The sequence below is a fragment of the Amblyomma americanum genome, chromosome 7 (genome assembly GCF_052857255.1).
Source record: "Amblyomma americanum isolate KBUSLIRL-KWMA chromosome 7, ASM5285725v1, whole genome shotgun sequence".
In the NCBI taxonomy this organism is placed as follows: Eukaryota; Metazoa; Arthropoda; class Arachnida; order Ixodida; family Ixodidae; genus Amblyomma; species Amblyomma americanum.
In genome coordinates, this window is record NC_135503.1 from 38,493,405 (window position 1) to 38,509,161 (window position 15,757).

The following is a 15,757-nucleotide window of genomic DNA, read 5'->3' on the forward strand; positions in this document are numbered from 1 at the left end:
ACAATGAACTATGAATGAATCAATCAATCGCCCACTCAAGCAGGAACACGTCTGGATCAAAGTTTTTATTTGTCTATGTTGCTACTGCATGTTTATGTACAGTTTTATTTACAACAGCTTGACAACAAGTTTGAGATGCAGTAGAGGTGTCCTTGCACATACAATGGTGGCTTCTGATAACATCAGCCCCCACATTGCTTCCTCACCTTCATGCAGCACTCCAAAGGCGTGCACACACAAAAAAAGAAAAGCAGAATCACTATTAAAAAAACAGGAGATAGCTATCTCAAACAGTTTTACCACGCAGGAGGTGTGAGCTTGGGAACAGAGTAGTCTTGTGGAATGAACGCCTCAGAGAGCTTCGACAAACACCGTTCCCTTCAGTGGCAAAACAATGGTTCTGGCGCCACGCCGTGAGAAACTTCATTCCTGCCTATGGCACACGCGCAGCACACTGTCAATGTGCAAGCTTCGTCTCCTTCCCCTCCTCATTCGAGCTTTGAAAATCTGTGAGCAATTGTCATAGAAACAGGCCAGGTACAGGTCCTTCAAATTATCACACTGGGCCATGACAAAGTTTCGTGGCCACGACAAGCCATACGCTGCACTCTCAGCAAAAGTGGCCAGCCAAGAAGCTGCCCGCTGGTTTTGAGACCAAACACGACGTCCTCTCGTCAGAAGAGGAGTAAGGTCATCAGAAGTATGGTACACCGAAGCTATGACACGCACACACACACACACACACATACACACTCTCTGTGGCAAAGACTCTCGCAGATTTTTGGGCAAACAAAGCTCAGTGGCAGGTGCAGTAGATGTTGCTGCGAAATTAGTGTGTTCAGCACTCATTTTCCACCGGGAAGTGCACCATCAAGCCCCCTACGCACACACCGAGCTCAACACACACTGAAGAAAGTGCGCTACAGGCTTTGGATACTTGTGCTTTTAAGTCTGCAACTGGAGGTACATCGTTTTCCAAAGGTGGATGGAGACAGCAATGCTAGCATTGCCACCAACGATAAATGGGCCACTTCACGAAGCAAGCTGTGTCACAAGTGTGCACCTCTGGGTCAAAAGAGGTGGCAGAGGCCCATGTGAAATGCCGCTATGAATCCACTCTCCACCTGGTTAGTCAGTCCACTGTAAGTACAATCAGTCCCCTAATTGGAGTAAGACAAGTTTGAAACGCTATTCATTAACTACAACTTCGTTGGGGACAAGTCCAAAATGCACACGTGAAAAAAAAAAAAAAAAAGATCGAGGAGGGAGATGCTGAGGAGCAGTTATGAGCTCACTAAAACACGTATTTAACTGTTGGATGGATGGACTTGACTGGTCAGCACCGAAAGGACTGGACAGCTGGACATTTACAGCATTCGGTGCACTGTCGTGTACTTTGATTGAGTGCAGGTGCACCACCTCTCCTGCGCATTTAAGCGGGGTGGGGGAAGGGGGCCACTTTTGTTGAGCATCAGTAATTGGCTAAACAGGATATATAATGTGGCTGGCTAATATGGTACCACACGCAAGCCTACTCTAAGCCATGCTTGCCTCAGTGTGCAAAATCATCCGAAGGGATGGATGGCTCCCTGTTAAAGCGCCCACAAAATGAGACTTTACCAATTGTTACACTGATCTCCGCATGGTAAACATTGTTTAACGTAACGACATTGTTGCCTTTGAGTCAGTCAAGGATGGAACTCAGCTCACACATGGTGTCATCGCAAGAATCCCATCAACACCTGCTATGTAACAGAAAAAAAAAAAAAAAACACGAAGTGCACATGTATTTCCTGCTTTGAAGTCTTGCCTATTCGACCACTGAAGGCAAGCACTGTTGTGGTGAAGCCTACTTGCCAGTTTGAAATAAGCTCATGCTTCACAAGAAAAGCATTTACAAAAAATTTGTAGAGCTAAGCTTACTGACTTAGTGCATTAATCAGCGGCCACTGTTGTAGCTTCGGTTTAACCGCTGTAGAGGTGGCCACCAGCCACGGTGATGCCAAACATGGCAGGAGGCCACCACTTACTCCGGATGGCAGGTGGCGGCCATTCAATTAATTATAATTGAATTAAATTAACTTACCATGAATATATTAAACTGAATTTAATTAAACTGAATATATTAAACTGAATTGCACTGTAACGACTGAAGCTGTAAATTACGTGATAGAATACTAAACCAAACCTATAACCATAGCTACAACAGCTTTCAATGAAAAACCTTGTTGTAGATAATTTTTTTTTGTTTTTCACTAGCGCAATACCTGCTGTGCACTGCAGAGTGCATTGAGCCCCCATCCCTCTCACTAATAACATGACAAGCTCCATTATTTACGATAGTCACAAGTGACACCCAAGCAATCGCAGCAAGGGCGGGCAAAAAAAAAGATACTAGTAGCGTTTGGGGTGTGATCACCAGATAAAAGTAAATCGTTCTGCTATGATGGATGCAACATGCTACACCCATTTTGGAAAGCTTTGACACCACTTTTTTCCTCCCAAGGTGTCTTGCTTGGTAGGCCAATCCATTTGCCTTGCATTCACAACAACCAAGCTGAGACTACTAGCCCGTATCAGGATCTGGCGAAGCAAAAACCGAGACAAGAAGGAGATCACAGAAAACAAGGAGATCGAAAATTAGACACACAAGATCCACGGTGCAAAGCAAAAACTGAGAAGGGCAGACAAATACACAGGCCATTTAAATTTCACAGCTTCTTTCAAACAAAATGGCGCAAGATCAGAGACAACAAAGTAATCTCTCGGTGGCTCCTCTCACTTCTGCTCAAAAAGCCTCAAGTTGGTCAGGCATCATCACAATCAAGGATGTGCAAGTCTTTTAGTATCAAATTTGAATCAAATTCTTAAGCAGTCAAAAAATTCAACTCTTAAATGCCTATAATTCAGATTCCCAAGCTCTGATATCTGCTGCCCAGCGCTCAAATTCATGCATTATCATTAAAAGCTGTGATACAGCGAACACTCGTTGCTACGAACCTCACATTAATGATTTTTTTCAGATTTCCTATATTTTCAATATAGAATATTTCAGTACTACAAATTTCAAGATACCAAACATTTCAGAAGAATGCGCATGATTTATCTGATCACCCATAGCAAAGGCACCTTGTTATTACGAACCTGCCTTGGATTAACAGTGCCAAAAACACTACTGAGATGCTCGGTTTATGGCCTGCGTCTCTGCCCAATAACTTTAATCATCAGTCTCGCACTGAAGCTGGGTTAACTAGGTATGGGACTGTGCTTGGCTATCATTCTGCTGGTGCCTTTTTCCCCCCAATTTTTTTCTCTCTCGCCCATTTGACACCGCTGGGCTGCTTCCTTTAGTTTTCCTCAGTTCTGCCTGCGTGGTTGCGTTTTCCCAGTGAGCTGAAACTGTGCGTTCGTCACATGCCATTTGCTCTTTGTGCGGTGAAGCCTCCACACGCGATGGTGCCACCTACGATCGGTGTGACCGCGGTTCACGCCCATCACCTCTTCCCCCCCCTTAAGATTTTGGAGCAGTTTTTCAAAAATAAACGTGCCATGATGCAAGCAGTTCTTGACAGTTTATTCAGGCTGATTCGATAATTCAAACATTTTCTGAAGTCCCTTTTAGTCAAATAAATGAAGCTTTTATTGTACTAGCTTTGATTCTAGTCTTTCATTATGATGATATTTCAATATAATGATTGATTCTTGGCGGTCCCGCGAAGTTCGTTGTATCGAGATTTCACTGTACAAAATAAGAGAGAATCTTTTGGACAGCACCCCTATTTTCGCTCCGCAGCACTCCATGTGCAATTTTCAGCCTTCAAGTTCAACCTGATATTCTACATTTCAAGAGCTGCTCAAGAACTATCCAAAGTCATTTTATTTGAACTTGATTCGAACCAGAACTTTGCCATCTGCACACCCTTGATTATTTGCCTCATTTTCAGTTCCCTATTTATACAGCTCTATCCCCACAAATGAACAAGCAGTCTGGCTGCAGGGACAAAAACTTAGCCACAAGAGTAGACTCTTCCATTTCATTCCAAACAGGAATGTCAGCCTTAAAAAGCAGTGTAGTTTAAAATGTTACGATGCTAAACAGTCTGCAAGACACAAGGGAAAGGCAGCTGCAGCAGTCAATTGCATTATTTGTGGGTGCTGACAATTAAAAAAGAAAGAATAAAAGGATCAGAGAAAGACTGAAGAGAGAGGGAGAGGAAGAAGGAGGGAGGGAAACTGTGCTGGAGCAGGCAGGGGGGAGTTGGCAATGTGTCGGTCAGTGACATCAGGAACGATGGTGAGAAGTCGTGGCCGGGCATGACTAGGAGCCGACCCAAATCGTCCTTGGGTGCCGCAGACGGATGAGTAGGAGCAACACAAAGAGGAAAAGGTTTGTGTGTGTGTGTATGCGGGCGAACAGAGGTCGGTCGAACGGCCGCAGCCTCCGGTCACGCAGACAGCGCGCTGCGGTCGTTCCAAAGACCTGCGAGGAGGAAAAATAAAATCAGCTTGATGAAAATGGCTAAGCACTGGTGCATTTTAGTTAAGCAAGGACTATGCGTGACTGGTGCGAAAAAGTTTACAATGCAGGCAAGTTGCAAAGGAACCAAACTTTTTTGCAGCCACGGCATGGAGCCTCTGCTATGGTGAACAAACACTGCAAAGCATCTGGTATTCCCATGCTCCAAACAATGTCACGACACAGCGCACATGTCACAAACTGTGCTCATGCAATCCTCAAATGCTTGGAAATGGTTGCAGTGACAATAAAATTTCGAAGCAAAGCTAAAAAAGGTACACATGAACATCCTCCATGTCACTAAAACTAGCCTCGAGGTATAACAGAGCCAAAATAAAAAAAATACAATGTGATAAAGCCAGTCATAACAACACTTTTTTATTTAGAAGCATCAGAGTAAATGAAGAAAAAAATCAACCCTTGTCCTCTACTTTGTGAATGCAAAACTGGACAGAAGCTGCTACAAGTGCACGGAGTTAGTTCGCACAAATTATTCATAGCCATGCTGCTGTTCCACAGTTTTAATCGCATGCTTGGTTGGGTTTGGTTTATGGGGGTTTAACGTCCCAAAGTGACTCAGGCTATGAGGGACGCCGTAGTGAAGGGCTCCGGAAATTTTGACCGCCTGGGTTTCTTTAGCGTGCACTGACATAGCACAGTACACGGGCCTCTGGAATTTCGCCTCCATCGAAATTCCATCGCCGCGACCAGGATAGAACCAGAGTCTTTCGGGTCAGCAGCCGAGCGCCATAACCACTGAGCCACAGTGGCGGCATGCATTGCTGCTTGAAGTAAAAAATCACACTTGCAGCTTACCATTGTGCCCCATTATTATAAGGTGCATCCTCTTGCAGTGCGATTTGCTTCATTTATGTCTGTATTCTTATACAATTTTTAAAACCAAACAATCAAATGCTAAACAACCAAAAGGTCGTCAGCAAAATTGTAGAAGAAAAAATTGCACACACCTATTTTTAAAGTACTGGTACTAACTTGCTGTCCGACTCAGCTGTACACCGGGTATTGTGAAGATTGAAGCAGCTGTAACGAGATGAAAGGCCAGCCTTATCAATACACTGGAAGCCTAAGGGTACCAAAATGTGAGAGGGCTGGAAGGTACCAAGGTGAGGTCAGGCAGAGACAGCAGTTGAAGTCGTAAAATTCCAAGACCAATGTTGACATTAGTGCTCTGGCAGAATGAAGCCATTTCAACCAATTGCAAACCGAGTATGGTCAAAACACAAGCTAACCACACTCCATTAAAGCCAATTTCAACTACGGTAGATCCCTGAGATTTGTTTATTCAGAACCCCAGTTGCATCTGCACACCTTCTGTGGTCTCAAAATTTACAAAATGATACAAACAATTCAAGCAGCAGATGAGCCTCTGATAAGGCCATCTGTCGATTTCAGGTGCAACCACTGGGCTCCCTAGGAGGGAAAACATCGCACCAGCTCTACGTTGTGGCCACAAGTTGCAGCCACACAACTAAAATTTTTGTTTCGTTTTCAAACCAACGCACCTCTTGGCTTTGGGCTTCAACTACTGTTGCTTGATTTCCTTTCCTTGATCTCTCTGCCTCCTCCTCTGCTCCCCGCAATAAGCCGCATTCATGCTCGCACTGTCTTTTGTTTTCTTTTTTTCCCCCCTCTAATATGAACCGAAGGCTTCTAGCTGTACACCTTGTCCCACTATAAAACATGCTGCAGCACAAAACTGTACTGCACCTATGAGCAAGCCTAATCTAAAACTAAAAAAGTTAAGAATAAATATTCTAGAAAATAGAGCCCTCCAGGTGACATCTCCTCTATGAACTCAGCACATTCCGAGCAGATGCGCATATGGATATGTGTTGAACATTCTTATGCAGGTTTGCAGATTATGCACAGCATTACTGAAACTGCAGAAACTACAAGTGACAGCTATTGCAAGAAAAGTCCACCTGGCTCCTGCTACAGCAACAGCTGGTCAATTATTAAACACCAGCCGCCTTTTCGTCATGTGCAGCGTTTTGGTGGTTCCAGAGTGCCCCGTGCAGCTGCCGCACTAGAAAGTGCGACCCTGGGCGCCCTAAAGCTACAAAATTACGAATTTTGACGTCAATTATTATTTTGGACAACTGTGCTACACATAAATGTAGTTGACATGATTACAAGGCCATGTCTCTTAAACCTGAAATTCTTATCAAATATGCACTTAAACATAAACACCTCTCACAGAGCGAAACGTTCAATTAACAAGGTTCTACTACATTTGAATCCAATTTAAAGAGGCAGATGCCCTTTAAATCAGGCCATTAACAACACTACAGTCTGTCTGAAAGCAATGGAAGGCCACTCATGGCCTAGCACTCATGGTCTGAAGTGTAACATAATTTAAGGTATGAGAGGATCCTTACAATGCGCTGAAACCTTTGTAAATGGGTGCTTTCCTACTACTACTACTACTGCTACCATTACTGTAAATTACTTTAAACTAGACAAAAAAATGGGAGCAATGGCATTCCATGCTTGTTAGTTACTACAGCTGCTGTGAACAACAAGGGGGACAGGAGATACGGTGAACACCTCTCTGCTGAATGTAGTACGCATTCATTTCACTTCGCAAAATGTGAACCTCCACATCTTCTGCGAAGAGGCAAGTTAACAACAAAAAGTTAGGCAGCCAGCACATCGAGACAAGCTGGGAAGTGACCGAATGGGGAAGAGCACGGCAGGCACCAACTTACTGTCTGGAAGTTTGTGGATGTTTGGCCCCAAGCTCTCAAAGTAAGAATGCCTCATGGCCTCCGCTGCAGAGATCCTCATCTTTGGTTCAAACTGGAGGAAGAGGAAGAGAGGAAGACACTTAGGAACTTGATGCTGCCAACTTATTATCAGCATGAAGCCTTGTGCATTAGAATGTGCAGGTCAAAGTGGTTTCGCAAGTGGTGAGAAGTACATGTGGTTGAAAATGTTTCTCTAACAAACTCTAACAAAAGTTGCCATGTGCAACCATTCGACTGCACCTCCTCCCATTTCAAGGCTGTTCACATACCTGATGAGAGCATTTCTTTCTTTTTTTTTTTTTTTCACTTTTCCCAGCAACTGTATTCAGGAAACCACCATGGCCATTTGTGCAGTCAGAAGGATACAACCAAAATAAGCACAGCAGGAATTCACAGCCTATACTTTGCTGGATACACTTCACCTTTACAAACTCCTTTAAACTTTTTCAATTTCACATTTCTGCCAGTATTAAAACTATTCTTTGGGGGCCAAAGAGCACTGCACCTCCAACACTATATGCCCTCACAAGCACACAAGACACAAATGAGTCAAGGAAGACACCATCAAAGTTTCCATTTAAAATCCATTTATCCCTGGCTTATTGATCTCAGCACTGAAGCAATGACTGAACATCTCTGTCCAGCTAATTGCTGCCTCAAGTTTCAAGAGAACTTGATGCTTCCAGCAAAAAAACAAGAGTTGCGACAAAATGAAACTTCAGGATCAATTTCCAGATTTCTTCTTCAAAAGTTTACAGCACCTAAACAACGACACTTGGAACCAGCTCCCAATAAATTAAGCATCAACAGGTGCCAAAAAAAAAGACTGACAACTAAACTCAGAACTGAACACATGAACAAGGCAAACATATGGCCTTTCTCCGAATCTTGTGCAGCGCTTAGAGAGAGTGCGTTTTATTCAAAAGAATGAAGCGAAAACATCCCGTCATTAATACATGCTTTAAGCACAACAAAACTGATTTCTGGCGATACAGCACAGGCATTTAAAAAAAAGGAGAGAACAGTGAGTTGCAAGTGGCACTGGTCCTGTTGTTTGTGTGTCTTTTCTGTCCCCATTGGTCACGCAGCCTTCATATTACTCTCACCATGAACCAACTAGCCCAAACAACAGTCTTACTTCAGCATGCTCCCATACCACCTTAAACTACAGCAGGACATGCATAATTTTTATAGGCCATTTAGTGAGACAATAGAGCGGCACTGAGGAAAAACTGAAGAAGGCCCATGATGACTGATTACTGCTCTCTAACGGCTAGAAAAAGCTAGAAAAAATAAACAAGCAAATGAAAGAAAGGTTCGCCACCACGTGTTCTTTCTACAAGCAGACTCCAATGACGTCAAGTGCTTCTTGTGTGTGGATCTCCAAGGCTAGATCCCATTCCCGCCCACTTACAACCACTGACCACAGGGTCCATGATTCCCTTGATGTCATCATCAATGTTATGAGTTTAAGTCGAGCAGCAATTTGAGCGATTTCTGAGCAATGGCTATGCTTTTTGCTTCTAATGAAACGTCAACAGAGCCACCAAAGAGCCAAACATCAGTGTCCCTACTTTATCGCTCTTCTGCACAGATTGCACCAACAGTGAAAGCACAAGAATAACTGGGGCTCAGAAACTGAATTGGGGCTGGGAAACTCTGGGAAGCAAGATGAATGCACACACACATACCTTGAGGAACTCTAGCAGCAGAGCCACCCCGGGGGCCCCAATGCGTGGCACCTTGGAGCCCAAGTTCTCGGGCGTGTAGCGGGGAAAGCGGTAGCCCAGGAACTCGGCCCGAGACTCAATGCCTGGCCAGGTGGTTTCCGTGGGGGTGCCCAGCGTGCGGAAAATGAGGTGCAATTCGTCCTCCACTGTCGAGCCCGGGAAGAGTGGACGCCCGCTCGCCATCTCGTAGAAGATGCACCCGACACCCCTGCATAACGCACACCAGACCCACGGGCTGTAAATTTTGCGGAATGCTTCTGTACTTGAAATCTAGTTTAATATGTATCTTCACACCAACCACCAAGGTCACCAAGTGTCTTATGGCCGTACCCCATTAGCAGCAGCAGGAAAACATCAAACAAAGAGGCTTCTTTCGAACACAAAAATATTGTGAATTTTGGAAACTCACATTCTCTTACCAAACATGGAACTAACACCGCCTATGACCTCAGTGGCAAGTGAAAACTGTGAGAACAGTTCAGTGGCAACAGCAACACTGCAGCAGGTCTATTATCTACTTCAGGCTTTACTGGTATGCGGCCCCTTTCACAGTGTTGCCAATGATAGCCATCACCGATGTCTGCCCAAATGTAGCATGACCCCAACTGCAGTGAAAGGATCGCTTCTGCTGGTATACAAACATAAAAGAATGATTAACTTATTCTGCAATGTTGATTAAATTATAACTTGTGACGTTCCACTTATTATCAGCAAAAAAGGTAGGCAATAAAGTTTACACTTAGAGATCTGCTCTGCACACTCCCTTTCCAAAGAACACAGACTAAGACATTTAGTGCAATGCCTTTGGGGCACTGCTAATGCTACAAGATCCCCAGCCTCAGGATGGGCCATGCGCTCAACACCTCCCCTCCCGGCAGATGAGGCCAGTGTGAGTGGCAGACGCACCACATGTCGATGGAAGTGGAGTAGTCAGTGGAGCCGAGGAGGACATCGGGCGGCCGGTACCACAGGGTGACCACCTCGTTGGAGAAGGTCTTGATGGGCACCGACTTGGCACGGGCAAGCCCAAAGTCGGCAAGCTTGAGTTCCCCACGCTCATTGATGAGCAGGTTCTGTGGCTTGAGGTCCCGGTGCAGGATGCGCCGCCCATGGCAATACGCCAGCCCACGTAGCAGCTGGAACAGGAAGCACTGCACACCGGCAACAATGAGAAGATGGTCAGTGCACCACCCATGCATCTAACTAATCCAGCAGTAGGCCCACTGCTAAGAGTGGGGAAAAAGCAGGAAGCAATGTTAATCTACAATATGCAACAAGCATTTGATGTAAATGCAGAGAATAGAGGCAAGAAACACACAAGCACAAAGATCATAAGTCCGAAAATCAACAGCTCACCATGGCATCCACATTTTGATCACATAGTAATGCAACGATTTCAATATGGATCAAATAACCACAGCTGTGGTCTAATCTGATCTAAAACCTTCCACTACTACGTCCCACCAGTTCCAAGACAACACCTGGCAAGCTGAGACTTGAGTGGAACCTCAAATTAATGAATAAACTTGTCAAAGCCTGAGCCTGAGCTTGACAAAATGCCTGAGCATTGCATCAAGGAGATTTTGTTTTAGCACTACGTGAGAGGACTGCATATTCAAATCACAAAATTCAGTAGCATACTCTCAATCTAAATGAGCACAGCTCTCAACACCGCTGCGAAGTGCCCACATTGGGCTAGGCATACCTGCAATGCTGTAGGAGGTACTGAAAACATGACACTGAGCACTGCAAAAGCATTGAGCACATGTTAAAGAAACCAGAGAGAAGTGCAGACTGTGCCGTTATCACTGCATGTCCTGCACATAACTTTGATATTTGTTAAGCTCAACACTACCTCTGGCAGGCTTTACTTAAGAAGCATGCATCAGGCCATCAAATGTCACAATGAACTGATAACCACACACCATGTAGCCTGCAGTCTATAGCGGAACCTGTTTCCTGCAGTACTTGCCAAACAAGCTCATGGCATGGTTAATTAGCACATAATATGCTGCAGATAAGCATGCCAAGCAAAAAACATTATAAGCATGGATCAGCAAGTGTTGAAGTGTTGTGCAAGTCCTAGAAGATAAGGTTAACAGCCAAACAAGAGGGAGAGAAATTTTAACCCAGGAAGACCATACCGAACACCATTTTTCGGCTCAAAAAGTGAGCAAACGCGTTGCGCATGTGCTCCTGCCTTCTCCATCACCTTGGTCCTACTTCCAAGAAATACAAGGTTCAAATAGAATCACCCCCCCCCCCCCCCCCCTTCCAAAGAGAGACCCATAAATCTGCCCCTGTGGCTGAACCACTCTTTTAGTATGTACTTTAGCCCCATTTCTATATTCACTCAGTCAGTTTCTGAGGGGCCACTGCAAGCACAACAAAACCCAACTAAGGAAACAGAGATTACAGTTTGGCAAAGATGGCGCTCCATGGAAAATTGTGAGAAACTTGCTGGAGGCAAAAACCACCACTGCTTCAAATCCAAAGTAAATCACGCACGCCTTGCAAAGCTACACAGCCTCCACTTTCAAGACAGGCATAATGACTGCTGACGTAACACACTTACTTTTACAGTATTCATTGAGAGGAAGTTTCCACAGTCATCCATATACTGCTTCAAGTCTTTTTCCTGCACAAAACAAAGAATAATGAAAACAATTATACTGCACTCTAAACAGAAAGGAGTAAAAACGGAGCAAGCTGTCCTCTTGCGCTAGAGGAGGGCCTACTCCCATACTACAACTTCCATTTAGGTGTATTTGTATTTAGAGCGTAGGACCACTATATGCAATCCAAGCACTCATTTCAAGGAAACAGCAGTGCTCACCAAGTATTCGAAGACAAGGGTGAGAGATTTTTCTGTATGAACAATGTCGTGTAGAGTCACTATGTTGTTGTGCTTCAAGTCCTTCAGGAGGGACACTGCAAAGACAAAAAAAAAAAAAGAAAGGCAAAACTCCTTAAACTCCCAAACTTCCTCCCCAGACAGAAAGCAGAGGAAAGAAAAAGCAGGCATACATGGCAGTTCAAGACAGTCTTCCCTACAATACCCCATCCGAATCCATTGTGCAGCCTTAGACCAGTGAGCCCCAACTTGCAATACAGGCATTTGATAATTCAAATTTGAAGAGGACCGAAAAGTTGTAGAATTCTGAGGAGCTTGAAGGGAGCCTCTTTCAAGAGGAGATGCGGGATTCAAATAGCAAAAATCTCGAAAAACAACAAATTTTAAAAAACATCATATTTGGTATCTATTAAGCCGTTTTAATTACATCCGAAAAAATGTTCTCCTGAAACAGCCCAGAAGCGGCTTTAACATTGCTTTTGTGACCGTAGGTGGCAGAATGTGGCTGCTTGTGCAAATTCAATGAAAGTTTTCTCAAAAGTGTTTTTTGACTCCACTTCTCTGCTTGCAAAAAGCGTAGCATAACAATAGCTTCATATATTTTCATTTAGTTTGTTGCATTGCACTGTGTTCCTTGATAATTCTTTAAGCAGTGATGTTTATACATTTTTTAATTACTTCCTTACTTTTACACTCAGCTATTACTTTGATGTTGTGATAATGAATGCATTATTCAAGCATGGATATAATGTTCTGTGTAGAAAAAAAACCAGGCTGATAAAAATATTTGAAGAATGTTACTGCATGAACCAGTCCTTTGGCTAAAATTTAAGACGACTGCAGGCTCCTAACAGGTTTAGCTGTCCTGTCAGGCTTTCTGCAAGTTTGGCATAGCAATGAAGCATATAAATATTTATAATGCCAAATTACGGAAGACATATCAATGAAAATTTGTACTGAATCATTTAGGCTGCTAAATTTCATTGCTCTATGCCAAAAAATAAAGTACCTCCGTTTCCCTCGTACCACTTCAATATATTTTCAGCAAAGAATCAGTGTAAATAAATGTGATGTTTAAATCCAAGTGAGCTGAAAATATTAGAACTGTGCTTTATATGTTTGTCTATTGTTTGTTCCTTCAATAAATCAATGAGTAAATGAATAAATCCTTCCATCACCAAATGGCATCCATACACACCTTCTCTAATGGCAGTGCAGGGCGCTCCCTCCTCATGTTCTAGCCGAATCTCTTTTAGGGCCACCAGGTTGTCGGTCAGCCGACTCTTGCCCTTGAACACCATGGCATAGGTCCCCTGCAAGCCAAAAGCAGGGGGCTTAGCAATGCGCAGGGCACGAAGAGCAAGGAACTAAGATGAACAGAAATGCAGTTCCAGATGGAAAGAGGAGCCCCACTCTCACCTCGCCAAGCTTGTCCAGCTTTGTGTAGGTCTCCATCTTTCCGAATCCAATTTCAGACTGCAAGCAGGGGAAAAAAAGCAAAGGTTTTCCTCAACACAATGAAGGGCCACAGTTTACAACAGCCTTTACAGTTTAAAACAGTTTACAACAGACCTTATGCCCTTCCCCATTCCTGCGAGACACGTATGCAGAAAGGGACTCAATAATAAAGCTGTGGCATGAAGCAGTCTACTGAGAACAATAACAACATGGTGAGATTTGCCATAAAGATGGGTGAACAATAAAGCAGGAAAAGGAGTGCGCATACATTTCTGCTGAAGAACATAAAGAAACGGCCCGAGGTTTTGGTTTTATGGGGTTTAATGTCCCAAAGAGACTCAAACTATAAGGGATGCCCTGGTCAAAGGTTCCGGATAATTTCAACCACCTGGGGTTCTTTACCGTACACAGACATTGCACAGTACACAGGCCTCTAGCACTTCCCCTCCATCGAATTGCGACTGCCACGGCCGGGATCGAACCCGCGCCTTTCGGGTCAGAAGCCGAACACCATACCCACTAAACCACCGCGGCGGCTGAATGGCCCAAGGAATCAAGGGTTCCTTAGAACCTGGTTTAGAAACCCCCATACAAAAGAAAGAAGCGGCTTTAACAGAAATTCAAGCATGGAACACACAACTCGAGAGAACAGCCTCATTTTTTAGAAAAGCAAGAAAAAGAAGAAAAAAATAGACCACCTACCAAAGACTGCCTCCGAATAGACCGGCTGAGGGGACCGTCGAGAACCTGCTGCTGCTTGTTGATGAAACTCTCAGGAAGCCGCAGGTCGGCTGGTAGCGACAACCGCTTGCTGATGTCGGACTGCGTGTGCGATTGGAAAAAATTCAGTCTGAAGCCCTATGCAATGCAATGCTGACGCATGTAGCACACCTGCAAATGCACAGGTCATTCTACCCCATAGCATGATGGACACACTGGCAACAGCGACATTCTGCGCATCCCACTCAGGTCAGCATATGTTGCCCCTCACTGAGCCGAAATTAAACTGATGCTGTTCGACTGAACTGACAGTTACACTAGCTAGTTGAGCAGCTACCTCTCTGCAAGTAAAAAAAATAAAAAATAATACAGCAAAAGCAAAGTGCAGCCACACAGACCTGTCAAATACATCAGTCTCTGGAGTCCAGCGCATGAAAGAGCCAGCCATCTAACAATGCTGCATTCCTGGCCAGAACCATAAAAACAATTTTACTTCTCCAAATCGTTAGCAAAGTAAAGAAGAGATAAAGTTGTCATGGTGAAGGATCAGAACAACAGAATGATGCTGCTGGTGACAAAAAATACTCCTGAATGCTTGGGAATTACTAGCGCATGCGGCCACAGATGTTTTCAGCCACAGATTGTAAGAAATCAAAAAGGAAAGTTTTTCACAGCGAGCACACACACCCAGCTATTAAAAAGTGCAGTCTGCACTAGCCCAGAGAAGCCTACCAGAGATATTTTTTGGCTGCCTATGCATTGCCAATATTTTACCACATGTTGCAGTGGTCCTGCCCCCTCTCACATGGCGGTACTAAAAAAATACCCAAAAAGCCAGCAGCACCACAGTGCCTTCAATAGCCACTCCCTTAGCAGCAAACACAGACACACAAACAAAGCTCGTCAAAGAGAGTCAGTGGTGAGGTGAGGCCATGAAGCTGTCACCACAAGCAGGTCTGGCTCTGTATGCATCAACGATTTTGCCAAAAACAATGCGCACAACAGACCTCACTGCTAGTGGAGGGGTGACAGCAGGTAAATACTTATATATATATATATATAAGCGCAAGCACATAGGGGAAAGGACACACAAACTGCCTGCACGCACAGAGAGAGAGAGAGAGACTGGAGGCACTATGTGTGTTGCGAGGTTGATTGACAGCACAGGCCACACTCCAAACAATGCTCCCACATGACTGAAAAAAAAACAAAAGGGTGGGGCACACCCAGGACTGTTGTTTCCACGCCCTGTAGTGTCAAGCGTCTCTGTTGCTAGAAACTCTGCCCCTCTGTTGGTTCCTTGTCAGTTCATAGTTATCTTACTGGTGCACATATTCCAGAATGTCCTTGAAGGCCGCACTACGAAGCAACACAGTTACGGTAACTTTGCTGCAGCGTTCGAAAATGCTCCAAGCCCACGCAAGCACTGCAGTGCATTAATCTTCACAGCGGCACCTTTCTAAATTAATATCTGGCAATATGAGTTTATATTAGAGCTATGAGGAATAGTATCAGCGCGTCTCAAGACAATTATGCTTCAGAAATTCAATTATTTTGCGCTTTTTAAGCCTCAAACAACTTTCCTCGCAAACGATCTTGCTTGAATATTTCAGAACAGTCTAAAACGTACTATACACTCATGCCATTACTAAGACGAGTACTTTTTCTAGTACAGGCTATGCCACATTTCAATGGACCAATATTCTGACCA

General features: G+C 44.2%; 1 protein-coding gene across 3 annotated transcripts in view; it reads right to left on the reverse strand.

Annotated features, from left to right (window-relative positions):
* Window positions 1-46: 46 nt before the first annotated feature.
* The window catches only part of LOC144098933 (cyclin-dependent kinase 16-like), a 205,978-nt gene continuing 190,267 nt past the window's right edge, over window positions 47-15,757 (reverse strand). For 2 of the 3 annotated variants that reach the window (XM_077631903.1, XM_077631902.1), the window contains exons 3-12: window positions 14,029-14,148; window positions 13,288-13,344; window positions 13,067-13,181; window positions 11,851-11,945; window positions 11,590-11,652; window positions 9,921-10,165; window positions 8,976-9,222; window positions 7,246-7,336; window positions 5,485-5,557; window positions 47-4,480 (exon numbers count right to left, since the gene is read on the reverse strand). In XM_077631903.1, the coding sequence (XP_077488029.1) occupies window positions 5,505-5,557; window positions 7,246-7,336; window positions 8,976-9,222; window positions 9,921-10,165; window positions 11,590-11,652; window positions 11,851-11,945; window positions 13,067-13,181; window positions 13,288-13,344; window positions 14,029-14,148 (1,086 nt within the window). In that variant the 3' untranslated portion in view covers window positions 47-4,480; window positions 5,485-5,504. The remainder of the gene's footprint in view (window positions 4,481-5,484; window positions 5,558-7,245; window positions 7,337-8,975; window positions 9,223-9,920; window positions 10,166-11,589; window positions 11,653-11,850; window positions 11,946-13,066; window positions 13,182-13,287; window positions 13,345-14,028; window positions 14,149-15,757) is intronic. The other variant, XM_077631904.1, reaches the window with a different exon arrangement.